Genomic DNA, 27,762 nt, shown 5'->3' with positions numbered 1-27,762 from the left:
ACAAAGGAAACCATGCCAGGAAAACGATCCTCGAGCTTAAAACACTCAAGATATCCACCATATAGCAAAAATGCCAAAAATATGATAGAAAGAGCATGGGCCAAAATCTAAGGAAAATGACTATTTCTGAAAAGGTGACAGAACCAGCTTTCCAAAAATATAAAGTTTTCAAAAAATTGACATGGGACGCAAAAGATATGCAAGCCGGAGTCAAAAACACAACTCCGGACTTCAACTGAAAAAAGGGCAACAAAAATGCATCAAAACCTAAAAATACTTGCACCAATGTCTCTGTCTCGGAACTAGCTTTCCGACGCTTCTTTCGGATCGGAAAAATACCTCCGTATGTTCAAGCTATGGCCAAAAAACTGAAGGTAAGTCCAAAACTGACCCTAGAGATGTGCAAGCAAGGTGTGCTAATGCAGTGTTGATGTCAGCATTTCACGACCTTAAATTTGACGGCCTAGAAACCGTTGGCACAAAAAAGCCACGTGGTAAGTGGTTGATGTGGCAGGGGCCACGTGGCAAAGCGCCACGTGGCAGCCTTGCCACGTGTCACGCGCAGGCTGGGCAGTAAATTGCCACGTTGGTGCTGCCGAAGCTGCTGATGGGTCACTCGTTGGCACTGACTGTAACTACGCAGACAACGTGTGTCATCTGGTGAGTGGCTGATAAATTTGCGCTAGCACTAACGAAGTAGGTGGCACTGACGTGTACTGGGCGGAGTGCAGAGTTGGTGGTGCTGGAGCGGCGGAGGTGGTGTCGCCGCCGGCGGAGCTGTTGGTGGTGGGCTGCAGAAAGGAGGCAGTGCTTGTGGCGGCACTGTCTGTTGCGGCCATTGCGGGCCGCGCGCGGGTGGCGCGGTGGTGGCCCCACGGTGGCGTTGCAAATTTTATTTTATTTTTTAAATTTTTGCTCCGAAATCATCCGTACAGTCCGTACGGCAGCCCTGGAATGATTTTTTTTTGGGCTCCCAGAGCTTTGTCTCAAAAAACGAAAAGTTTTATATAACTCCTGACTGCAAACGGCCTTTCGGATCTAATGGCAGCGTCCGTTTGGACCCAAAGTGCTTCAAAAATTTGCTGTTCCTGTGATTTGAAGAAAAATGTAGAAACAAACTAGGGTTTGTGACTCCAAATCACAGTTTCAAAAATCCTTCAACGAAGCAGCAGCAGGGAGGCTCTGATACCATGTTGGAGTTGATGAAATTCAACTCCGAAGACGCCCAAGATCACCTGCATGTGAAAATCTATCAAAGGGAAGCCAAGGAAGGAAGAGCGTGGAGCAAGGGAAAAACCCTAAACGGAGATGAGAGAGAGAAAATATGCAAACACAAGAAAAAATGTATTTACAATAAGAATGAGATGTTGTGAAATACAATGAGGGAGCCCGAATATAAAGGACTCTAGGAATCTCCAAGAAGAAGCTAGAAGATGCTAGGAGATAAGTGTGACAACTAAGCATACCTCCAGCTGAGGTGGAAAGTCCTCGAACAAGGTGAGAGGATAAGTATGATTTAAGAGAGAACAAACTGCTGTATTGTCAACAACTTATAACAAACTCCTAGACTACAACTAATAAATAAAATGCATTTACCTAAGTAAGCTTAATTAAATAGAATAAATAATTAGTAAATTAATTATTTACTCTAACACCCCTCCTTAAGTGCAACTTAGGGAAATGCCTTAAGCTCACAAAACTAAGATGAATGGAGAATGGGTCCTAGCAACGAGGCCATGTTAGGTACCCATGTACAAATGAAAAAGATGCAACCTCTGAAAACAGGGAAAGAGAGAAAACCACGTAGTAAAAACCCTTCCCCAAAAAGAGGTAAAAACAACATGCTGAAAAAAAACATGAAGGAAGGAAGGCCTCAACCAATCCCCCCAAGGACAACTTCCGTAACCTGAAGCATTGACCGTAGCTGAAGAAAGCGAGGCGATGCAAAAGGCTTAGTGAAGATGTCTGCAACCTGACCGGCAGTAGGAATGTACTCCAATGCAATAACACTATCCTGGATCAACTGACGGATGAAATGCATATGCAACTCAATGTGCTTGGTATGCTGATGTTCCATCGGGTTGCGAGAAATGTGGATGTCACTCTGATTATTGCACCACAAAATAGTGGGACGATCGGGAGGAAAGCCAAACTCAGTCATCAACTGACGAAGCCATAAAGCCTCCTGACTAGCAAGAACTGCGGCCTTGTACTTAGCCTCAGTAGATGAAAGTGCTTGAGCATGCTGCTTCTTGCACGACCATGTGATGGGACCAGAGCCAAGGCAAAACACAAAGCCAGAAGTAGACTTCCGATCATCAACATCACCGGCCCAATCTGAGTAAGTGTAGCCAATAATGTGGGGAGTCCCCGTAGTGTAATGAATGCCATACATACGTGTGCCCTAAATGTAGTGCAGAATACGCCTGTCAACTTGCCAATGACTCTCATGAGGGTCCTGAGAAAACCGAGAGACTAGGCCAACCGCAAAAGAAAGATTAGGGTGGGTGTGTGTCAGGTACAATAGGCTGCCAACCAACTGCCGATACAATGTAGCATCCACTGTGGATGAGGAGCAGGAGGTAGACAAAGTAACACTTGACTGAAATGGTGTAGGAGCAGCCTTACAATCAAGCGTGTGAAAGCAACGAAGCATGTCAAGAGCATACTTTTGCTGATACACAGAAATGCCAGTGGGAGACTGATGAATCTGAAGACCAAGAAAGTAGTGCAGCAAACCAAGATCAATCATCTCGAACTGGTCCATCAGTGCACGCTTAACATCCTGGAGCATGGATGATGAACTACCTGTAAGGATAAGATCATCAACATACAAAACAAGAATCAGAATCTCATCATAAGACGCTGAATGTACACTGTGGGATCGGAATGGCAGCGAGTGAAGCCTGTAGACAGTAGAAATGAGTCCATCTTCTCATACCAAGCCTGAGGGGCTTGTTTCAGACCATATAATGAACGTCAAAGCCTGCAAACCAAGGTGGGATCCTGCACAAAACCTGGAGGCTGCTCCATATAAATCTCCTCAGTGATATCACCGTGTAGGAAGGCACTTTTCACATCCATCTGATAAACTGACCATCCCTGTGAAGCTGCGAGGGATAAGACAAGGCGAATGGAATTCATCTTGGTGACAGGGGCAAATGTCTTGGAGTAATCAACACCCTCGACTTGTGAAAAACCCTTCGCAACAAGACGAGCCTTATACTTATCAATGGAACCATCAGCAGCATACTTAGTGCGGTAAATCCACTTACAATGCACTAGTTTTCTCTCTTTGGGAAAAGAACAAAGATCCCATGTGTGGTTCTTCATCAAAGAAGAATATTCCTCCATTGGACTGTCCCATTTTGAATGTCCTGTCGCCTCCGCAAATGTCTGAGGATCAGTACTAACAGCATGACTGAGTAGACTGGAACCCGAGTGTGAGAACGGGTGCGACAAGATGTGGATGGGTCACCAACTAGAGATCTTGCAGCCTCAACAGTAGCTTGAGCCCATTTAGGCATCTGGGGAGGATCTTGTGGTGGAGGTATATCGGGAGCACCATGATCATCATCCTCATCATCCGTGAAACAAAGTGGAGATGAAGAGGGAGTAGTGGGAGCTGGAGGAGGCGCTGGAGGCAAGGAATGAACTGCCAATGGATCTAATTTTGGAGACAGGGCTCCGGGAGGCAAAATTTTTTTTGTTTGAGAGGCCGTACGGATGATTTTGGGGCATTTATTGTGATTAAAAAAAAAAAAACCATCGTCGGGTGGCCACCGCCGCGCCACCATGGAGCCGCTGCCACGCCTCTCGTAGCGGCTGCAACTAGCTGCGCCACCGGGGCAGCACCGCGGCCCGGCCTCCGCTGGCGAGCCACTCAGCCGCTGCCTCCTCCAGCTCCTTCCACCGACTCTGCACTCCGCCCAATACACGTCAGTGCCACCTGCTTCGTTAGTGCCAGTGCAGATTTATCAGCCATTAGCCAGCTGACACGCGTCGTCTGCGCAGTTACAGTTAGCGCCAGCGAGTGACCCGTCAGCAGCTTCGGCAGCACCAGCTTGGCAATTTACTGCCCAGCCTGTGCGTGACATGTGGTAGGGCTGCCATGTGGCACTTTGCCATGTGGCCCCTGCCACATCAGCCACTTGCCACGTGGCTTTTTTGCGCTGACGGTTTCTCAGTCGTCAAATTTAAGGTCGTGAAATGCTAACGTCATCAGGTCGTCAGCACTGCATCAACACACCTTGCATGCACATCTCCACGGTCAGTTTTGGACCTACCTTTAGTTTTTTGGCCATAACTTGAGCATACGGAGGTATTTTCCCGATCCGAAAGAAGCGCCGGAAAGCTGGTTCCAAGACGAAGACATTGGTGCAAGTATTTTTAGGTTTTGATGCATTTTTGTTGCCCGTTTTTTCAGTTGAAGTCTAGAGTTGTGTTTTTGACTCCGGCTTGCATATCTTTTGCGTCCCATGTCAGTTTTTCAAAAACTTTATATTTTTGGCAAGGTTGCATGGGTACGTGGGTACGGGAACGGGAACAGGTATTTTCCAAAACAAGGGACGGGGGTACGTGTGTATGTCTAATTTTAATATTTTATATATATATATATATATATATATATATATATATATATATATATATATAATTATCTTATAGAAAATCTGAAAATCAAAATATCAGTCATGAGTCATGACATTGAGCATCCAAAACAAGAAATCCAAAAATGTTTAAACTTATAAATTTTAATATATGAAACTGTGATAGTATGCTGAAGATTGTGATTGAAGGGTCTGGGAATTGCTTTGCTGTTTGAAGTACTCACTCAACATTGATATTAAGAACAAGCTGCCATACTGGCTGAGAAAATCAGAGAGGCCATACATGCCGAGGTGAGTCTCATGAGTCTATAAGCTGGCTGTACATGTCGAGGAGGGTTTAAAAAATATCAGTTTTAAACTTTAGAGTCTAGATACTTAACAGAGAAGACAAACTTTAAATACAAACAATAACAGTGATAACTTCATAATGATAAAGATACTTAAGTTTTAACAGAGAAGACAAACTTTAAATACGAACAATAACTTCATAATGATATATCATATAGATAGGACATATTGATATTAGAAATGATAAAATTCTAGTTTAAACTTAAAAGTTTAAACAGTGAAAATCAGAAAAAGTTTATGACTTTATAGATTATAATCTATTGTTAATCAGCATTGTACGAAAGTCTCAAACTGATTACATATCAAAATAAGCTTGATAAACAGCAAGCTGATATGCAAACAAAAAACTAAAACAAAAATCAGACATCTTAATCTATTTTCTAGTCTTCTATGTCTTCATCATTCATATCAAGGTCCTCAGTTATGATGCTGTCCAAATAGTCATCACTCTCGAGCTCAGGTTCCTCTGCTGGTAGAATAATAATAGGCAAGTCAATAAGGCCATCTACTTCAACCTCTCCATCCACAAGGGCAGCAAGTTCTCCATCAAGTGAGATTTGATCCCATTTTGATGAAGGACCATCATTGTATCCAAGATCTAGACGAGAGAGGAGACGAAGTGAGCTGTGAATGTACACCAATTTCTCTGCTTTCTTTGACCCCAAACGGTTTCTCAATAGTGAATGGATGAACCCATAAGTACTTCAATTTCTCTCACAAGATGAAGAGCTAGCTACTTGTGAGAGCAATCTTATGGCAAATGATTGCAATTCAGGAGCTTCACCTCCATAGTTCCACCACCACTCTATAGGGTCTATCTTTAATTTCATATCATATAAAGCTTCCACAGAACCAAACTTACCTTTCCCACGTGAAAACTTTTTCCATTGACTCCTTATAACTGCAGCATCGTCACCTCGGCCATAGATCTTTTTTATTGCAGCCCAAAATCCTTTCATTACCTCTCTATCCTGATGTGGAGCCCTCTTCCCAGTCACTTGTATATCATGCCATTTAGGATTAAGATCATACACAGCACAATGAAGAGGTGTGTTAAGCTTATTCCATCTTCCATGTAACTTCTCCTCTATCAAAGGATATAGAGAAGGGTCTTTTATATCAGTTATTGTCTTCACTTTTTCACACATGGAATCTATTGCTTCATAAATTTCTCCCAAACATGCCTTATCTGAATCTGCATATCTGATCAGCTCACATATGGGCTTAATAAACTCCACAGCAAATTTCACATCAGCCCAAAAATGCTCATCAAGAATCATACCTCGCACCTCAATAGCAGTATCTGAAGTAGATTGTCTCCAAGTTGTCCATGCTTCACTAACAACTGTGGAACACAAAGCTCCCTTGACTTCAGAAAGGCGGTCAAGAAGAATGAAGTAAGAAGCAAAACGTGTATCAGCAGGTTTGAGTAGCTCCACCTTGGAAAATTTACGATAGATGGCTTGTGTGTGGTGGTGATTGCATATAAACATTTGTATTTTTCTCCCCTTCTCTATGCAATCTGCAATCCATTGAAACCTGCCAATGTCTTTGAGTGCATTATTCAACGAATGCACACAATAGGGTGTCCAAAATATATGCTTGTACTTTTTTTGCACCAACGTACCTGCTGCTTTACAAACAGGGGCAGCATCAGTAACAACTTGGACCACATGTGTAGCCCCCACCTCCTCAATGCCCTCACGTAGTTGGGTGTGTAAAAATTCTGCATTTTTTTCTTGCCCTGAACAGTCTATTGCCTTCAAAAAATAAGGCCCTTTGCTGCATGTTACCATGATATTAAGTAATGGACGATTTCTAGCATTTGTCCACCCATCCATCACAATACTGCATCCCTCTGTAACCCACTCTCTTTTCAGTGGTGTTGTTTGTTCATCTAATAGACTTTTCTCTTTATCAAGTAAAGTAGTGTGAAGCTTTTCATATCCAGGTGGTTTATACCCCATTGGTGCATGAAGGATAGCTTGGACCATCTCAGTGTAGAAAGGGGAGCGAGAAACATTAAATGCAATTCCATTTGTATAAAAGAATCGTGCAATTGCTGCATCAACAGCATCTCGACCGATCACATCAAACAATTCTTCAATGGGATTTGAGCTGCCAATGTGTTGTCTCTTGCGGGCTACATATGTAGTTGAGACATCTACTTCTGAATCTCCATGTTGACTCTGTACATGCCCTGTTGTTGAAGCATGAGATCTCTTCTTAGCAACTTTCCCTTCAGCCCTTTCTTGCTCCCTTATAAGATCATATCGTTCCACCTCATTTGTACAAGGATCAACACCTACCCCAGATATGTGAAGGAAGTGAGCCTTCACTCTCGTGTAAGAACCTTTCCATTTCAAAGGGCAAAGCTTGCATGTGACCTCGGCTGATCCACCTGAACCCTTCGGCCCTCGAACACGATCAACATACTTCCACAAAGGATACAATGCTTGCTTTCCTCTGCTTGACATTCTACCTGGAAATATTTTTAAAAAATTCAATAATTAGTGTCGAACTGTTGAGAAGATATTGTATAGCAAATTAAAAAGAATTAAAGACTTAAAGTTGCTTTATATTGCTTTATATTTTAAATTTAATATCTAAAATAAATTTCACTTTAAAATTTAAATGATTATTTAAATTGTAAACATCTATTTAAAATTTTAGAAATCTATATTGATATTATAATTTAAATTTTTTAAAATTTAAGGTGATCGTGTATTGTTACAAGTCAAAATACTAAATAGTAAACTACTAAACTATAAATTAATTTAATTAAATCAATAAAATAATACTTTAACTAAATTTTATCAATTTTAAATTATATAAAAAATTAAAAATTAAATAAATACTAAAGTTAAACAATAACATTTAAAAATTAATTTCAATAAAGTTATAAAATGTATAAGTATTGAAATTTAAAAATATTTATTAATTTATTAATTTTATTTGGTGTAAGACTTTAAACTTAAGTTTACTATAGTTACGTAGTTCCATCATATATAAAAATATTAAACTTTGGTAAAAGTTAAAACTGAAAACTTTAAAAATTAAAAGCTTAAAACTCAAACAAAATTAAAAAACGTTGAAAAATAATACTGTATTTTGTAAATGCGAGTAGAAAGAAGTCGATTAAGTTATTAACTTTTCAACAGTAAAATAATAAATTAAAATACCTGTTTGTGTGAGCGTCGAGTTTGTGGTTGTAGAAAAATGGGTGAAGCTTCTGAACTTTGTGTGGCGTCTGAACTTTGCGTGGCGTCTGAAAAAAATGCGTGGCGTTTGAGAAAAATGCGTGAAACTGTCTCTGCCTTTCCGTTTTCCGACTTTCTTTGACCTGCGTTTAACCTTGTCTTCGACTTGCGTTCAACCTTTAACCTCTTCTTTGACCTGCTCACGGATGGAGAGTGTTTAATGCCGCGTTTTGGTAATATAACGTCGCGTTTTAGGTTACATTTTATTTCAACTTTCCAGCACGACAAATTGTGCCGCCTCTACCTTTTCAAAAGCTGACGTGGCGTTATACGATTTAGGAAACGTGCCCTAGTTCGTACCTGGTACGGGATACGCGTACCAGGGGTCTGGGTACGCGTACCCGTGCAACCTTGATTTTTGGAACGTTGGTTCGTCACCTTTTCAGAAATATAGTCATTTTCCTTAGATTTTGGTCCATGCTCTTTCTATCATATTTTTGGCATTTTTACTATATGGTGGATATCTTGAGTGTTTTAGGCCCGAGGATCATTTTTTTGGCATGGTTTCCTTTGTTTTGGGCTGTACTTTGTTTTGTTGCAGCTTGTTTTCAGTTTTGATCATTGTAGCTATCATTTTGAAGCACTTTTATGTATCGCACTGAGATAAAGTGCCACTCTTGCATTCTGGGGGTCATGAATGTTGTTTTTGAGTCAGTTGTACATGCACTATTTTCATAAAGCACCATGGGGGGGATAGTTGTTTGCTGTTTTAGGCATTCTCCCTTTGTCAAGTGAGTGTCCCTTCCACGACATTAGCCCCATGTAGCGTCAGTGTGACCGTGTCTTTATAGGTGTTTGTATCTCTTCCTCTCTCGTCGTTCTTGGTTTGTTTGTAGAAGACTTTGGCCCACCTTCTCAGTTGCCTATCATCACACCTCGTCTGCGTTAAGGGGGGGTTATGCTATTGTTCTAATGCATCCTTGGTTCGATGGTTCGATAGTGTGAACTATGTATTCAGTGGTTGATCCTATATACAAGGCGATTGCAGTGGCTGGTTACCTATGCATTTCGGTGAGATGGATCACCTACCATATAGACATGCTCGGTTCGTGCCTTCTTCTTCCATGGAGGTTCTTCAGATCAGCAGTTTTCTTCTTGATAGCAGATTTTGCGGCTTCTTCTTGCTTCAGTGATGCTTCTTCATGATCACTCCTTGCTCCTGTTTTAGGGGACATTTCCCTAGTTGGAGGCTTCTTCAGTTCTTCACTAGGTTCTCACCTCTTTTTAGGGGAGGGTTTTTCCCACATGGTTTTCTCTCTTTCCCTGTTTTCAAAGGTTGGATTTTATTGCATTGTACATGGGTACCTAACATGGCCTCGTTGCCTGGACCCATTCTGCATTCATCTTAGTTTTCTGAGTTTAAGGCATTTCCCTAAGTTGCACTTAAGGGGGGTGTTAGAGTAAATAATTAATTTACTAATTATTTATTCTATTTATTTAAGCTTACTTAGGTAAATGCATTTATTAATTAGTTGTAGTCTAGGAGTTAGTTATAAGTTGTTGACAATACGGGAGTTTGTTCTCTCGTAAGTCATACTTATCCTCTCACTTTGTTTGAGGACTTTCCACCTTATGTGGATGTATGCTTAGTTGTCACACTTATCTCTTAGCGTCTTCTAGCTTCTTCTAGGAGATTCCTGGAGTCCTTTATATTCGGGCTCCCTCATTGTATTTCACAACAACATAACAACGCATTCTTATTGTAAATACATATTTTCTTGTGTTTGCATTTTCTCTTTCTCTCTCATGTCCACTTAGGGTTTTTCCCTTGCTCCACGTTCTTCTCTCCTTGGCTTCCCTTTGACAGGTCATTGCATGCAGGTGATCTTAGGCATCTTCGGAGTTGGATTTCATCAACTCCAATAGAAAGGACAAATCAAAGATGCTCAGTTTGCCTTTGCTTGTTTTCTTGACAAAAAGATCAAGATGACTGTCTTAGTTGCTGATGTACTAGCCTCCTATTGTATGTTACTTGGTTGCAATTTTTGCAAAGATATAGGATAAGAACTCAATATGGATATGATTGAAGCTAGAATAGCAGTTAAAAGAGTCATGCGGAAGTTGTACCCTGAAAGAGAAATGATGTAGTAGTCAAGTTTATTGATCCATATGCTCAAATTATTTTTGAGTCAATTGGAATGGGTAATTACTACCTAGATGCAGATGAAGTATGCAAATTTTCCAAAGATTAGATTGATTCTTAAATTTCTTCATTACCATCAGACTCTTAAAGGTTTGTTGATGATGTTGAAATCATAGAAGATGATGTTATTCCTAAGGGAGGAGTAATTCTTGAAGATTATCCTATAGATTTTTTAAAAGATGAAGAAATTCTTTCCGAAAGTGGTTTCATTGATTCTCTTAAAGGGAAAAGCATACTGAACGATTCTAGTGCAAGTTCAAGTAGTTCTACTGCTGTTTGGATTATGGAATTTGATGGAAGTTGCGCTTCTATGGGATTTGGCTCTAGAGTTGTGTTTATTTCACCTGATGGTGAATTTTTCTTGTTTTTTTACAAGTTGCGATTTCCTAACACCAATAATATGACTGAATATGAAGCCTTGATATCGGGGTTGAACATGGTGTGAGCTAGAGGATTTCAATATTTGCATGTAAAAGGAGATGTTGAGTTGGTAGTATGTCAAGTCAAAGGTCAATATCAAGTAAGAAATGATCGAGTTAGACATTATTGTGATTTAGCATGGGATTACATCAAATTGTTCAATGCTTTCAACATTTTAGTAATTCCTAGGGAACTGAATGATAGGGCTGATTCACTAGTTCTTTCAGCCACTCCGTTACTTTCACATCAAGATTTTGAAGACAATATATATGAAATACAATTGGTTTATCGATCAAGTATTTCATATGATTTTGAACATTGGCAAGTGTTCAATGATGATACTTAGATCATTAATTTTCTTAAACAAAGGAGGATTTTGATGAGATGTACTTTGAAGGAAGTGAACGTGCCTCGAATGAAGTAATTTTTGAGCTAGATCCTGAAACTGGTCATGAGGTTATTCAACTTAAAGGAAATAAGATTCCAAAGGGTTTAGTTTCCTTGGAAAAACTTTTGACAAGCATGATAGATATGTTAAAAAGCAACAAAAGACAAGAACGAGATCTATGGAATAGTATGAGAAACACAATATTGGAATTGAAGAAGACCCAAAGCTAGTTAACATTGGTAATTGGTGCACAAAGGAAGAGAAGGAAAAGTTTATCATTTTGCTTCGTGAATACAAAGATGTCTTAGCTTATTCTTATGAAGATCTCAAGTCTTTCCATCCAAAAGAAGTGCAACATGATATTCCTTTTAACTTTGGCATAGTTCTTTTTTGCCAAAAGAAGACGCAATACAATGCTAGGATTTCAGGTAGCATTTTGGATGAAATTCAAAAGATGCTTGAAGTAGGTATTATTTCTCCTATTCATCATTCGTCTTGGGTAGCTAATATAGTTATTGCTAGAATGAAGAATGGAGAGATTGGCATATGTGTGGATTTTCTTAATCTCAACCAGGCATCTCTCAAGGCCAATTATCCACTGCTGATCATGGACCAATTTTTATAAGCTGTTATTGGTTTAGAAATTTTATCAATGTTGGATGGCTTTTCAGGTTATAATCAAATTGAGGTTCGTGAAGATGATCAGTATAAGATATCATTTACTACCACATGAGGAACTTTTTCTTATAGGCGGATGCCTTTTGGTCTTATCCATGTTGGAGCAACTTTTCAACAAGCAATGTATCTTGCTTTTGATGGTCCGATCAATGATAATATTGTTGTGTACTTGGATGATTTCACTGTTTATTCCAAAAAAATCAAGATCATTTCTTTAATCTTCGACAAGTTCTAGAAAGATGTAGATATCATGGTGTGTCTTTGAATACCAAAATGTTAGTTTTTGGTCTAATGGGGGGAAAACTTGTAGGAGACATTGTGTCAAAAAAAAGTATTAAGATTGATTTAGAAAGGGTACAAGCAATACAAAGTTTATCTTTACCATCAAGTAAAACAACTGTTCACTCTCTCTTTGGAATGGTGAATTTTCTGAGAAGGTTTGTATCGGATTTTGCTGAAGAAACTCATTAGATTGTTGAAATGATGAATGGAAAGAATGCTTTCCATTGGAACGAAGAAGGAAGAAAAACATTTTCTAAAATCAAGGATGCAATAACACGCTCCTTTGATGGTATGTCTCGATTATACAAAAAACTTTATTATGCACAATTATGCTTCAGAACATACTCTTTCTGCTATTCTGATGCAGAGAAATAATGTAAGTATTGAATCACTTATTTCATTCATGAGCTGTCCTTTTAAGGCTCATCAATTAAAATATAGTCAAATGGAGAAACATGCTTATGCTATTGTCAAAGTAGTAAGCATTTTAGGTTCTATATTTTGAATTCTCATATCATTGCTTTAGTTCTAGATATGATTGTCAATACTATTCTGACTCAACAGGATTTTGTTACTAAAAGAGGAAATTGGATAGCTAAGATTCAGGTGTATGATATGGAGATACGTCCTACCAAGTTAGTTCGTGGTAAAGGACTTTGTCAGCTCATGGCTGAAAATGAACCCTTGTAGGTAGAAAATGAGAATTCTTTTTCTCTTTCTATTGTCTTGTTCATTAGTACTATGGATGATTGACTCTCCGATATGGCATACTATTTGAGCTATGGTGAGTGTCCTCTACATTTGATACACAAAGAATGGAGGACTGTCAAGTTAAAAGCTCTGAGTTTTGTTCTTTGGGAAAACGGTCTTTACAAGTGAGCAATGGATGGAGCATTCCTTAGATATGTGGATAAAAGTCAGCAAGTACGACTTTTGGATTCTTTTCATAATCAGGTATGTGGTGGACACTTCTCAGCACTTGTCACTGCACATAAGATTTTGAGAGCACAGTATTATTGGCCCACGCTTTTTTACGATGCTTGAATGGGTAAAGAAATGTGAATTATGTCAGCAGTGTGTTGCTAAGTAGAAACTTGTTGCTCTTCCATTAAGACCAATTGTGATCGATGAACCATTTCAACAATGGGGAATTGATTTTATTGGTACTATTAATCCATCTTCAAGTGAGGGTCATACTCATATTTTAGCAGCATCATATTACTTCACCAAGTGGGTTGAAGCAATTCCGGTGAAAGGTTCTACAACTAGAATAATTTATGACTTTCTAAAGCAGAATATTCATTTCATGTTTTGGTGTTCCAAATAAGATTGTTGCAGATAATACAATGGCTTTCTCTTCCAAGGAGGTCATTGAATTCTATTTCAATCACGGTATTATTTGATTACTATCTATAAGGCAATGGTCAAGCAGAATCAACCAACAAGAATCTAGCAACTATCATTAAGAAGTTGGTTGATTCGAATAAGAGAACCTGGCACAAAGCTTTGTTTGATACTTTATGAGCAGATCGAATTACTCTGAAGTGAGCAATTGGAATGTCACCTTTTCAGTTGCTATACGAGATTAATGTTGGGCTATAGCATCCTTCATTTCTGCAAATGCTTTTCTTCCTTATTGGTTGCAATGGAAAGCATTCTTCCTTTCATCATTTAAACAATATGACAAGTCTATTTAGAAAAATCAGGTACAAACCTTCTAAGAAAATTCACCATCCTGAAGAAAGAATGAACAGCTATTTTACTTGACGGTAAAGATAAGCTTTGTATTGCTTGTATCCTTTATGGATCAATTTTAATACTTTCTTTTGACACAATGTGTCCTAGAATTTTTTCTTCCATCTGACCAAAAACTGATTTTTTGGTATTTAAAGAGACACCATGCTATCTACATCTTTCTTGAACTTGTCAAAGATGAAAGAAATGATCTTGATGTTTTTTGGAATAAACAATCAAATCATCCAAGTATACAACAATACTGTCGTTGATCAAACCATCAAAAGAGAGATCGATTGCTCGTTGAAAAGTTGCTCCAGCATTGATAAGAGTAAAAGCCATCGACCTAAATGCAAAAGTTCCCCATGGGGTAGTAAATGTCGCCTTCTATTGATCATCTTGATGAACTTCAATTTGATTGTAACTTGAAAAGCCATCTGTTATAGATAACATTTCGGAACCAGTAACAACTTGTAAAACTTGGTCTATGACTGCCAGTGGATAATTATCCTTCAGAGATGCTTGATTGAGATTACGAAAATCCACACATGCGAATCTCTCTATTTTTCTTTCTAACAAGAACTATTTTAGCTACCCAAGATGAACAATGAATAGGAAAAATAATATTTGCTTCAAGCATCTTTTGAATTTCAACCAAAATGGTACCTGAAATCTTGGGATTATATTGCCTCTACTTTTGGTGGAAAGGAGCTACACCAAACTTAAGAGGAATATCATGTTGTACTTCTTTTGGACGGAAAGACTTGAGATCTTCATAAGAATAAGCTAAAACATCTTAACTCACAAAGCAAGGCGATAAACTTTTCCTTCTCTTCCTCCTTACACCAATTACCAATGTTAACCAGCTTTGGGTCTTCTTTAGTTCCAATATTGTATTTCTCATATTGTTCCATAGATCTCGTCCTTATCTTTTGTTGCTCCTTAACATACCTATCATGCTTGTCAGAAACCTTTTCCAAGGAAACCAAACCCTTTGGAATCTTATTCCCTTTAAGCTGAATAACTTCATGACCAATTTCAGGATCTTTCTGAGAAATCACTTCTTTGAAGGCATTTTCACTTCCTTCAAAATACATCTCATCTCAACCTTCCTTTGTTTCAAGAAAATTGATGATGTGAGTATCATCGTTTAACACTACCCAATGTTCACAATTGTCTGGAATACTTGGCTGACAAACTAATTGTATTTCATAAATATTGTTTTCAAAATCTTGGTGCGGAAGTAACAGAGTGGTTGAAACAACTAGTGAATCAGCCCTATCATTCAATTATCTAGGAATCACTGAAATATTTGAACAATTTGATGTAATCCCAATCTAAATCATGGCAGTGTCTAAGTCGATCGTTTCTCGCTTGAGATTGACCCTTGACTTGACATACTACCGACTCAGCATCTCCTTTTACATGCAAATTTTGAATTCATCTAGCTTCTGCCATGTTTAACCCCAATATCAAGGCTTCATATTTAGAAATGTTATTGGTGTTAGGAATTTACAATTTGTAAGAAAAAGAGAAAATTCACCATCAAGAGATTAGAAAACAACTCTAGCAGTATATCCCATAGAAGCACAACTACCATCAAATTCCATAATCCAAACAGTAATAGAACTACTTGAACTTGCTCCGATTTTGTTCAGAATAATTTTCCATTCAAGGGAATCGGTGGAATCACCTTTGGAAAGAATTTCTTCATCTTTAAAACAATCCATAGGTTCATCTTAAGGAATAACTCCCTTAGGAATTACATCTTCTTCTATGACTTCAATAGCATCAACAAATTTTTCAGTGTTTGATAGTAGTGAAGAATTTACAAAATCAACTCAGTCTTTGGCAAACTCGGATACTTCATCAACATGTAGGTAGTAATTACCCATTCCAAGTGATTTAAAAAGAATTTGAGCATGTGGATCATTTGACTTGACTACCACCTACTTTGTTTCTCTTTTGGGGTACAACTTTTGCATAACACCTTTAACTGGTATTCTGGCTTCAGTCATATCCATATTGAGTTTTCCTTCTACATCTTTGCAAAAATTGCGACTAAGCAACATCCCATAGGAGGCTGGTACATCAACAACTAAGATAGTCATTTTTATCTTTTTGTCTGGGAAAGACGCAAAAGCAAACTAGGCATGTTTAACTTGTCCTTTCAAGGGCACTTGTTTGTTTTCCATAGAATAACAGCTACCAAAAGACTTGGTTAAAGTCAAACCTAAAGCATCTGCAACCTTGGTTGACATAACATTATTAGAGGCACCAGAATCTATGACATAGTTGGTTAAGTTGTAGCCATTGATCAAGAGAGAAAGATAGAAAGGTTCAATCTTTCCTGGATTTGAGGATGGAATGATTTCCAAGTTATTTGGCATATTTTTAACTTCAAGGGCAACCAAATGAATTTGGGTAGGCTGGGATTTTTTGACAATTTTAGTAAGTCTATCCAGCTGATCCGGACAGGCCTGGAGATATTCCACCTCAAACATCTGAATTTTAGTCTTCCTAGCATGGTCTATGATATCAAAAGCTTGGAAAGAATTCACTAAAGAACTGAAATTTTCAGCCTGAGTTTTAATACTAGTATTAGGCATACTGGACTTAGAAATACTATATTGAAGAACAGTTTGATTAGCACTTACTTGATTTTTAGCTGGATCATTAGCTAGGCTAGGTAATGATGTTCCCTCTTTGCAATGGCGACAGGCATTTGAGAAATATCCAACTTCTTTTCAGCCTCTTCTAACTTGGTTTGTTAACATGTCATAACCACATAAGCTTGTGCAAAATCAATTTCATGATCTACATCATTGTATTGTATGTACCCAATAGTAGAGTCGCCAGCTGCTTGAGAGTCATCATGATATAGAGGAACAATATTCTCGGAAGAATATTCATCTTGATTATCATTGATTGGATGAGCTTCAAAGTAACCATTAGCTGTGTTACTTGGTGGCGCTTCGAGCGCAAGCATCTTCAGAAATGGAGGAAAATTATTCTGATTTTTAGCTGCATAATTATTTGTAGCATTAGGATAGGCTCACCTTGGAATATCCTTGTATGGTGTCGCAAATGAAAATTGAGATATTTGCTTCTTGAGAGAAAGTTTGTTTGCTATCTTTTGAACCAGTGAATTAGATGTACTCGATGAAGAAGATTCCGGGAAGGCGTTGTTCTTAAATCGGTTAGCATCTTTACGATTTTTTCCCGCAATTATCTGTTCATCTTCAATCTCAGTTGCCTAAGACTGTGCAAGAGCCAACGTTGCAGGAGCAACTCTTCTTAACAAAAAGTTGACTTCAAGAAATTGAGTGTTGATGAAAAAACACTTCAAATTTGTAGCAGTGGGCAGATTTCAATAATGGAAATGGAGTGATGATTAAAGAAAGATTAATTATGGTCAATGCAAAGCAATACAAGGGGATCTTTCGACATAGACAAATATGCAAGATGAGGCATAAAAAAGAAACTACTCACAATACTTCCAAAGATAGTTAAAAACAACTACAATATGACCTCACAAGTAACTCAAGATAAAATTGGGCAACATGAACAAGGTGAAAGGGATAAACGGGAGAACGAGGCTTTTTTCATTTAAGGCAATAAGATAGTGCAAACCAAAGCTGGCATTATAGCTGAGGAGAAGATGGAAAGGAGGATGGATAACGTAACCATCAACGCACATACAACCCTACAACCTCCCCACTTCTTTGGTCCTCTGAACTGTAAGTGAACGAACTGATGTTGTTGAAAGAACAAGTTAACAATAGAGAAACAAAGAACCAAATCAGATATTCATGGATGAATGAAATCACAGAAGCTAACAGGAGATTAGAAGAGGAAAACAAGATGCTTAGAGAGGAAGTTGCAAAGTTGCGGAACACTATGGAGAGAGGGCAAGAAGAGTTACTCGCTTTGAGACAAGAGGTATACAAAAACAAACAAGCAAAGGAGATGCAAAGACATTGGATAAGGGCGATAAAAAACATATGGAAGAAATACAATAAGCATTGGAGGACTTGAGAGGGAGAGAAAATAATTTAAGGGAGCAAATAGAGGCAACCAAATCTTGGGCTCAAGTTGTAAATGGGACTCCATTAAATGCACAAATGGAAACTATAGAAAAGCAAATTAGGAAACAATTAATAGAAGAAAAAGACAAACAAAGTATAGAAGCAAATTTCATAATCAAGGGTTTCAAAGATTTTGGGGAAAATGAAAGAACATATATCTTAGTGAGAGACTTTTTGAAAGATCAAATAAGGTGGTCAGGTAATATCCAACAGGCAGCCAGGATAGGGAGGAAACCAGATAATAACAAATCTAGGCACATAAGGGTTACACTAAAAGATGTGGAAGACAAAAATGCAATCCTAAAGCTGAGAGGAATGCTCAAAGGCACACAATTTTATTTTGAAGAGGATCTTATGTTTGTACGACAAAAAGAGAAGAGCTAATCTCTTTGGGCAAGCACAATCCTAGGAGGTTTTTGAAAGAATTACAACAAAAGAAGCAGAAAATGAGAAACAATATTATGGACAACTAGTGATTTGAGTATGCAAAACTCCTTTATGAGAGAATCCAAGATAGAAATACGCCTCCCAGAATTAGCACCTCTATTGAACTTTTCTCGGTAGAGGATATTAAGCAACGGATAAAGAATCTAGCAAGTAATAAAGCAAAGGATATTGATGGGTTGCAAGCTGAAATTTTAATGTTTCCTCTTAGAGAACAAACAAAAAATAAATCAGGATAAGGGTGCCTACTACTGTTACCAATTTAACATACCTCCTAAATTGCTATGTTATGCTTGCCTTTATACTGTGCTAGGTGTTTTAAGTTGCTAAGCATACATATTACATAATGCAATGGATGCAAAAAGTAAAATACAAAAATCAATAAACAAGAAAAATTGATCATTTTTATTCGAGATACAAGTACCAAAATAGTACATTTTATTCAGATATTCAAAATTGTTTTGATAAGGTACAAAGTGTTCAAATTTTAAACAATTTTTAGTACAATACATTCACATACCACACAAACATTCTCCGCTCCTAACATAATATCTGAATAAACACATTGTATAAACAAAAAAGTACTGAAAAGATAAAGGAAAAGACCTCCATTGCCTGAATGGAAGGATCGTTGATCTAAATGTTGAAGAAGGTTTGAGCCCACATCTCCATCTAAGAATAGACTTGCAAAAAATGCAAGAAGAGGAGGGTCAGTATATATGCATTGAGCAATGAAAACTATTCCAATTATCTCTACACTACTTAGTGCTCCAACAATGTAATTATTTATATAACTACATTAAAAGATGTGAAGGCAAGAGAGATTTCTGAAAGCAAAATAGATTTTATGCTAATAAGTTTATTTCATGTGCAGATATAGGTATGAAGTTTGAGGTTGTTGAAAGATATTGCATAAATTATATGCATGAAGCCTTTCGACTAAGATTTGTAGAGGCAAAGACAGAAGGACTGAGGAGATTATTGAAGGGACACACATAAATTACAAGTGTGAAACTTTTTGGTCAAATCATGTAGAAGCGAAGACCAAAGACATGGGGAGACCATTGAATGGGCATACATACACTACAGGTATGGGACCTTCCAGCTGAATTAATGGAGTTCTAAAAGATTGGCTATCGAAGGGACATGATAATTTGTCATGAAACCTTTCAGCTCAACTGAAATTACTAAAGGAGCGCAATGAATGACTAATCCATGACTACATGAAGAAATAGAGTATGAGTTGCAATCAGCTAGAGTCATATTGCGAGGCATATTTTGGACGATTGAGAAGGAATCAAGACAAACGATTTCTGGGTTATGACCAAAATAGGGTGATTTAGGTAGCATTGTGGGCAGAATCCCTAGAAAAACAGAGGAAAAGGAGATATCAGTGATTTTTTGAGAGCAACATTTTCTGAATTTTACATCTGCTTGTAATATTTAACATTAAAGATTCTTAGAGTTTCAAATAAGCCCCATTCTCAGTATGAATAGATGCACATACAGAAGAAAGCTTCGGAAAACAATGGTAATTAATAAACTTCAATTTCATATGCACTAAGGCAGCTACAATCATGCTTACAATCATTGGCAATGTCAAAAGGCTACAGCATAAACAAAAAGATGTTTGTTGTCATTCAAAATCAGATATTTAGTACATGAGGTAAAATGCATCAGATATTCCCATTCCTCAAAACATTCATGGGTACATGACACATTGAAGTGATACCATATGGCTAAAGTGCGAAGCAAATACATAACAATGACATGGTTATCTCATCATAGATTTCAGCATACATGTGAATGAGATAGAATGCAGGGAAATAAATTGCAGATTTCATGGTAGCAGCAAGAATATTTTCAATACAATATTCGGAAGCAAAACATATCAAAGGCACTTCAAAGGGAGAAAAGAGGATTCTTACTATAGTACCATCCCATATGTTAATGACAGATCTGATAAAAGAAGAATCAAATACCAAGCGGCGACAAAGCATTGAGATGCCATTCATTACTCTTGGGTCATTGATTGTTGTAAACAAAAGTCTCTCTTGCCATTATGAGCAAAATAGTTTCTCAGTCTTTCAAACTCAACCAAGGAGAATTAGAAAAGATAAACTCAAATTGCTTGCAATTACTCAAGGACAGGGATGCTGCTATCATGTTTATTGAAGACAGAATACAACCCTCATGGCATGCACAACAGCCAAAGAAATGGAGAAGATGCTATAGCAAATAACGATTTCCATCATAGAGCACATAGGTATAACAACAACAGAAATTCATGTTTCAACATGGATAGGTCATGGCAGACAGAAACAAATCAGCCTTAGCAATTTATACAGTTTATATGGCAGAAAATGAAGATAATACTAGTCTAATACTAAACAGCAAAACTATCAAATATACTCTCACGACGACCAGAGATAGGTATTAAAAATGGAGGAGGAATCACGAGTTAGAAAGAAAGCAGCTCACAACATCAAATATATAAACATTCATCTATAGCAAATAGCTCATTGAAAAGAAATACCAGCAAAGCAATGGAGAGCAAATAACTTACATCAGGAAATCCACGAAATAGCACCGCTAGCTCACTACAGGAAACCTAGAAATCACCATAACTCATGGCAAGTGAAGAAGAAGAAATGTAGAACCATGAAATGGCGATGAAATCCACAGCATAGACTCGTAACAAAGCAAGAAACCCATGAAATCATGGTAGCATGTGAGCAGGGAGCAAAGAATATGAATCACGACATCAAGCATGAAGCTCACGTAATAATAGCCTTGCATGAGGGAGAATGAGCAACCTTTTTCCAAGTACTCAGGGCTGTAGCTGATTTCCCCTCTTTCAAAAACGAAATGGAGCCATGAGAATAGAGAACCCAGCTTATGGCTATAAGAAATAGAGACACGTAATCAGCAAATCAACCATCACTAAGCCACAAAATGGAGAAGTCATTGTGTCCAAATACACCAGCAGAAATGGCATTTATAGAATGGAAAAAGCAGTAAAGAAACCCTCGCAAGGAGAAGAAATGGAGCCCTTGAAATGGCAGCAGATTCATGGCGGCTAGGGTTTGAAAACTCTTATCTCTTTCTTTCTCTCATATTTTAACTCCCAAAGCATTCGAATGCCCAAAAAGACTGTACCTTTTACATTTTATTCATGCCTTCACCACATTGCATAATATTTCAGGTCCCTATGTAAAGCGAGTGTGTTAAAGCTATAAAGCATTTTATAAATTTTAATACATTTTAAATGAAGTTCTATTTTTATCATTTAATATATACAAAAATTTATAAAATGCTTTATCATACCCCCCTTTTACTATATTTATCAATATTAATATGTTTAAAATTTAGTTTAATAAATGATATTAATTATTAAATACATTAATATTGATAAATATAATAAAAGAAGAATATTTGTATAAATATTGTAAAATTGATATATCAAATGGCTATAATTATAAAGCCTTTGTTATTGTTAATTATTATAAAAAGGGGGAAAGAAGAAATTGAAGCAATATAAAGCTGGGAGTTTATTCAGTTATGTCTTTTAGTAAAGGCAAAGAGCTCTATTTTTAGCAGAGATAGACTGTTTGAGTTAACTAAACGCTACATAAGGTTCATTCTTGGTTAAGGGCAGTTTTAGTTTTCCATGCAGTGATGGAGTACTTTAGTGCTATTTTTGGCAATATATGGAGCAATTAAAGCTAGTTTTGCATGCAGTTCGTTATGGGAGCCTGTTTTATGCATACTTTGCATATTTTTGATGAGTTTTGCATGCTATATTTCTGAGTTGATTTTGAAATCTGAGTTAGGGTTTTATGCATGATTTTGAGGAGTTAGAGGCAGTTTTCCAGTTAGCTATCAGTTGGACAGGTGGTTGAGAGTAGGTTTCAGGGGCTTCTTCATATTTTGGATCAATTTTGACCTTTTTTTTATGCATGATTTTGAAATCCGAATTAGGGTTATGAGCTCTATTTATTTAACATTCACCTCATTATGAGGATCTTCTTTCGGATTCAGATTTTTGCACATCGCAAATTTTGAGTTGATTTTAAGAGCAATTTGTATTAGAGGTTTTTCAACATTGGTTATACAAATTCAGTGGTTCTTTCTCATTGATTCTCATGCAATATTGTGGATTTTTTACTTTTATGTTGTGTTCGTCCTTCATTTAGGTTATATTCTTTATTGCATGTTAGAAACTTGATGCATGTGATTATAGGTCTTTGTTTGTGTCCTTATCCTTTTTGCAGAAAATTGGTAAAGCTTAGTTTTTCCTTTCAAAGCAGAAGATTCCAGGTCCTTGCATAGAATCACTTTTGTAATTGTGTGTTTGTCTAAGTATTGTGAATCATTTGTATCTTGCATAATTTTTGTTGATTTGATTAAAGTTACATACAAAATCATCAGTGTATCACCTCATTTAGTTTAGTATTCATTATTTGTCATTCACTTCTTATCCCTTTTGCCACATACAATTTAGGAACTGGCCTAGCTTTCGGAGATTCATCTCTCATTGTAGGACAACCCACCACGCGAGAGAGTTCCTATGTTTCAACAGGATGGTTAGATTCTACATCTTGCTATAGGCACAATCCTGATTGACAACAACTACAATTTCTTAGACTGCAAAAGGGCTTGAATGTGTAACAGAGATCCTTTTTAAGAAGAATCTTGGATGTTTTCTTGGAGAGACCTTTAGTGTATAGGACAGGTGCAATTAGAAGATTAAAGGGAAACATCCTTGAAGCTAGGATTTCAACAAGATTGGGTTCTCTTCAATGCACTTGAGATTTTTTCTTTTGTAACCTTGAAACTATATTGTCCCTCATCTTTTAAAATTAGAACATTCTTAGTGTAAACTGTATTTTTTGGATTATGGTAAAAGCTGGTTTTATAGGGACCCGAAACTCAATAGTAGCAAAAAACAAGATAGATCAATAAAGTCCAGAATTAAAACTATGCTAGAAACAAGATATAATCAATGTAAAAATGTAACAAGACAAAAACCTTAAAACTAGCAAAAAACCTAATCTGTAGACCAGACCAAATAGAAAGCAACAAAAAGATAAAACACAAGTACCAGAGCTAGGCCAACTCTTTAAGGAGTTTAGTAGCTTGGACCTCTTCAACCTTTGGATCCTGCTCTATGTTCTTTGGGGCAATACATGGAATTTTGTTGAATCGTCCCCAAGTTCTTTTTCCAAGTCCACTAGCCACGTCGTTTTGATCCTCTTTATCTTTACCAGTAAGGTCATTGCTCAGTTCAATGCCCTCTTTCTTTGACCTGCCTTGATTACTTACAAGATTTTGCACGAGATTTTGAATTTTCCCGTCGCTATCATCAATAAAATTCTTTATCTCATTCATTTGGGTCCGGATGTCTTCCTCCACCTTTCTCCTAGCCTCCATCTCATTTTGAATATCCTTCTCCAGCTTCTCCATTGCCTTCCTAATGGAAATGATTTCATGATATACCCACCTGTCAAAGGCTATAGATGCATCTAGCTTTTCCTTAATGTTAGTTAATCCAACCCTGATTCCTTGTTCCCTAACATAATCCTTTCCGTGGGTATCCTTCATCTTCTCCCCTGCAGGCCTGTGCTTAGAATTCAATCCCGAGTAACTGACAATATTGATCCTTGAGGTCTCATCTTTATCATCCTTAGCTTTTTGCCCAAGCTCATCAGATCGCTTGCCCTAGCTAGTCAACGGCTGGGAATCCTTCTCCTTACCTTTCCCTTGTTTCTCATTCCGAACCATCCTCTCCTTTCTACCCATTATGGTGGGAATAACTGGATTAGGTGTCATTTTGAGCTTTTTCACAGGTAGGTTTCTTCACTTTCATCTCCCATGTCCATCCCATCACCATCTCCCCCCCAGATATCTATAGAAACTCTATCCTCCTGCGAGTCATTAGAGGTGGCATTGTCATCGTCCCCAATATCCATACTCGTATCCTCACTTTCAACACCTTTTTCCTTTGAATATGGGGTGTTACCCTTACTAGTCGACCCGCTTCCCTTGTTAATCCTTGGTTTTACAGAAGGGATCCTAGCTTTGCAATAGTCTGCAAACAACAAGATGAGGCTTTCGTGGAGAGCTGGGTGGGAAGATTTCTTCCTATGACTAACAATGCTTTTCTCAAGGAATCAGATTATAGTAAGGAAATGAAATCCTATTGCCATATCAGAAGTGGTTAAGAAAAACGAAATTGAAACAATGAACCCTCTTTTTTCTCCCATCTAAGGTGAAGTAAGCCCTAAGAAAGCTGAGAACACTTCGCCATAACGGCTTGATCTGCTTATTGGAGAAAAAACTACCTACCTTAACAAGGGCCCTTTTTTCAGCTTTGTCCTCTGGAAATTTTCTCAGAGCTTCCTGAGTGGTCTTCCACTCCTTGAAAAACTTGTTCATGTTGTTTGGCAATCCAGATATCTCAGAGATGAACTTCATATTAAGGGGAAAGGTGATTCTGTACATGGTAGCAATATGCTCTTTCCAGCCCTTAAAAAATTCATTCCTTGCTTAAGGCTCAAAGCCATGAGGCCTTTGGAGGTAAATCGTAACCCCACCTTTCTCCAGTTGTACCCAGACCTTGTTTTCGCTCTTCCATTCATCACAGTCACTTGGCTCTTGCTGTTTTGGCTCCCCACCCATGATTTCTCCGCTATTCTTACAAACCAGGCAGCGCACTTCTTTATCAGAGAAAATAGAAACAATTGCCAAAAGGACCCAGAAAGCGTGATAATATTCTGACTCCACCACATTACCTTGTTATGATTCTTGTACTGGCTCGATGTATTCATCATAGATGTTTATGCTCCCAATATGGCTATGTGTCTCATCCACGTATAATTTTTCTTTTAAAAGACAATTTTTGGCAAGATTATCTTTCCGAGTAATTATGCTCTCCGTCTGTAGACCCTGATTAGCAATGTAGTCCGTGCTCGAATTTGCTAATCAGGTAAACTTTATTATTCAGGTAGGTAGAATTCAATTGATAATCATGATCCTTAATCAACACAAAATTCTTTTGTTTTTTTCCCCAACATTGTTATTTAGGAAAGTGAAAAATTGCAGGGCATTACAGAGTAACCCAGGGCATTCCTTTCTATAGCAAATTGAGTCCACAAGTCTCTAGCCTGGTAATTTTAAAGTAAATTTGTCTAAAATAGTCCCTATTGTAATGGTCTTCTCAATTGCTAGTCTAATAAATGGAACTGAGGTTTTACAAATATTTTTTATTCTAACATACTGTCAAATGTGCTAGAATTGACAAAAATTACAGGATTTAGTTGTAGGATACATGGGAGTGCCAAAATACCCAGGGGTAACCATGACTCAACACCCTCAGTATATAACAGTTCGGTAAGTCTTTTCTTTGGCTTCTACATTCAAGTTCAACCTTTTCAGGGAATTGATTATATATCCACAGAGTAGAAATTAATTATTTCCTAACTGTTGATTGAGTCATCTCTGTGATAGGAACAGAAGTGAAGAAAAAATGCTTTATTGAAAATATCAAATGTATTTGGTGTTTGTTTATAGAGAGGAAATATACCCATGAATATGAAGTTGCTAGAATTTGATTTGTTAGTCATTTATTTTAATGGCAGGAATAGAAGAGGAAGGGAAATGCTTAATTTAGTTCGTGACCTCTTGGAAATATCCCCCACTGTCAGCAATGTATGTTAAATGATTTTGTTTGTTGCTGATTTTCCTTTTGCTGTGAGCATGCCTAGTGCATTGTGTTTCCTGAAGTCTGTTCATTTTAGTATGCAAATGCAATTTAGAAAGTTGTATTTTCGTAACTTTTGATTGGTATTGTACAGGGAAGGCGACAGTCATTTGTTATGGAAACAGTTAAAGCTGACGACAAAGCAAAAACTGGTATATCTTGGCCTTTTTCTTCAATTGAATCTTTTCACCTTACGATTACAGTGGATAATTATGGATAGAAATATATAAAACCTGTATTAGACAAATTCATTTTAGGATGAATGTTGACCATTTGTTCATACCACCAGATTACTAGCTTCCAACATATTCCTTGGCTACCATGCCAAGCATGATCTGTGATTCGCTTATGTTTTTTCTGACGTTGACCTCGGTTTTATTCTTTGACGGTTAGAATAAACTTGTCATACATGATGTTAGCATCTGTGTTCCTTTTAGCTGACACTTGGCATCTTTTGTTTCATTTTTTTATCTTGTTGTGGCTATATTAATGCTGTGCTGATGCTGTGCAATTATGAACTTATCGCCTTTCTCTTTGCAGAAAAGGGAAACTCCCAACCAGCTCCCAGATTAATTGGGAACATCATTGCTTTTCTTTTAAACTTGGTGAGTATACTCTGCTTTTTTTATTGATTTTGTTCTAGATAATTTTAGTTGTGCCATAGTAAAAACCAATCTCCGTCTGGAGAGAAACACCTTCTACAGTGAAACTAACAAGTAGATTTGAGATACCTTGGCATGAAAAATGCTTTATATTAAGGCTTCAAATGTACCGATACCAGAGCAAACCTGCTCAGTTGGCATAGTGCCATTTTTTGGCAAAATGTTGTTGTCTTGGAAGGTATGCTTACTATGAGAGTGATTTCATTCTTGGTTGTGGCAGATTGGACCCAAAGGTCTAGAGTTTGGTCGATATTCCCTGGATTATCATACAATACGTAATTATTTGCATGTATGCCGTAGCTGGGGCAAGCAAAGGTAGGTCATCTGCTCTCCTCAATTTTCGTTGAAAAACAGTGTACAAACTTTGTGGGCATTTTCATTTTAAGGTTACAAAATAATTGGAGTATTTGAGAAGGCGGCTTTATATGCCTAACAAAATGGAATTGTGGCAGGTTATAACCTCAACAAATTGTTTCTACTTGGTTGCAGGGCTGACAGGCATATTCCCTCTTATGCAAAGAAAATTATTGACATGTACAACATCAAAGGAGAAATTGATAGGCTGCTTTTAAAAAAATAAGTTAAGAAATAAGAAATGCTTAAGTGAGAATAAATTATTTTTAAACGATGTAAACATATATAACTTTGTTAAATAAATAGAGCTTTTCTTGTTTTATTGTACATGTTAGTTTTTATTATTTTTACAACATTAATGTATGATTGATTTCAAGTTTATTTTTAAATTTATGTTTCTCCTACTTTTATGATTATTATTTATAATATATTTCATTATCATTCACTATAAAAAATAATAATTAGCTTATTTATGTTCATTAAATTTATTATTTTTCTACCTATTATAACCATTCTAGACAACTATAAAATTCAGAGAAATGACATTAAATTAATTTGAAGCCTACCTTGAACATGTGCTTCAATATTAAAA

At 37.3% G+C, this 27,762-nt stretch overlaps 1 protein-coding gene across 6 annotated transcripts in view; it reads left to right on the top strand.

Moving 5' to 3' along the window:
- The window catches only part of HCAR (coenzyme F420 hydrogenase family / dehydrogenase, beta subunit family), a 218,961-nt gene extending 191,464 nt beyond the window's left edge, over positions 1–27,497 (top strand). For all 6 annotated transcript variants that reach the window (XM_089798344.1, XM_089798342.1, XM_089798343.1 and 3 more), the window contains 6 exons: positions 25,705–25,784; positions 26,033–26,102; positions 26,249–26,306; positions 26,695–26,759; positions 27,037–27,131; positions 27,306–27,497. In XM_089798344.1, the coding sequence (XP_089654470.1) occupies positions 25,705–25,784; positions 26,033–26,102; positions 26,249–26,306; positions 26,695–26,759; positions 27,037–27,131; positions 27,306–27,396 (459 nt within the window). In that variant the 3' untranslated portion in view covers positions 27,397–27,497. The remainder of the gene's footprint in view (positions 1–25,704; positions 25,785–26,032; positions 26,103–26,248; positions 26,307–26,694; positions 26,760–27,036; positions 27,132–27,305) is intronic.
- The last annotated feature ends 265 nt before the right edge of the window (positions 27,498–27,762 follow it).

Source organism: Cupressus sempervirens, chromosome 8, assembly GCF_028749045.1.
Source record: "Cupressus sempervirens isolate cs-2001-9-10 chromosome 8, ASM2874904v1, whole genome shotgun sequence".
NCBI lineage: Eukaryota > Viridiplantae > Streptophyta > Pinopsida > Cupressales > Cupressaceae > Cupressus > Cupressus sempervirens.
This window is presented reverse-complemented; position numbering and strand designations above follow the sequence as displayed.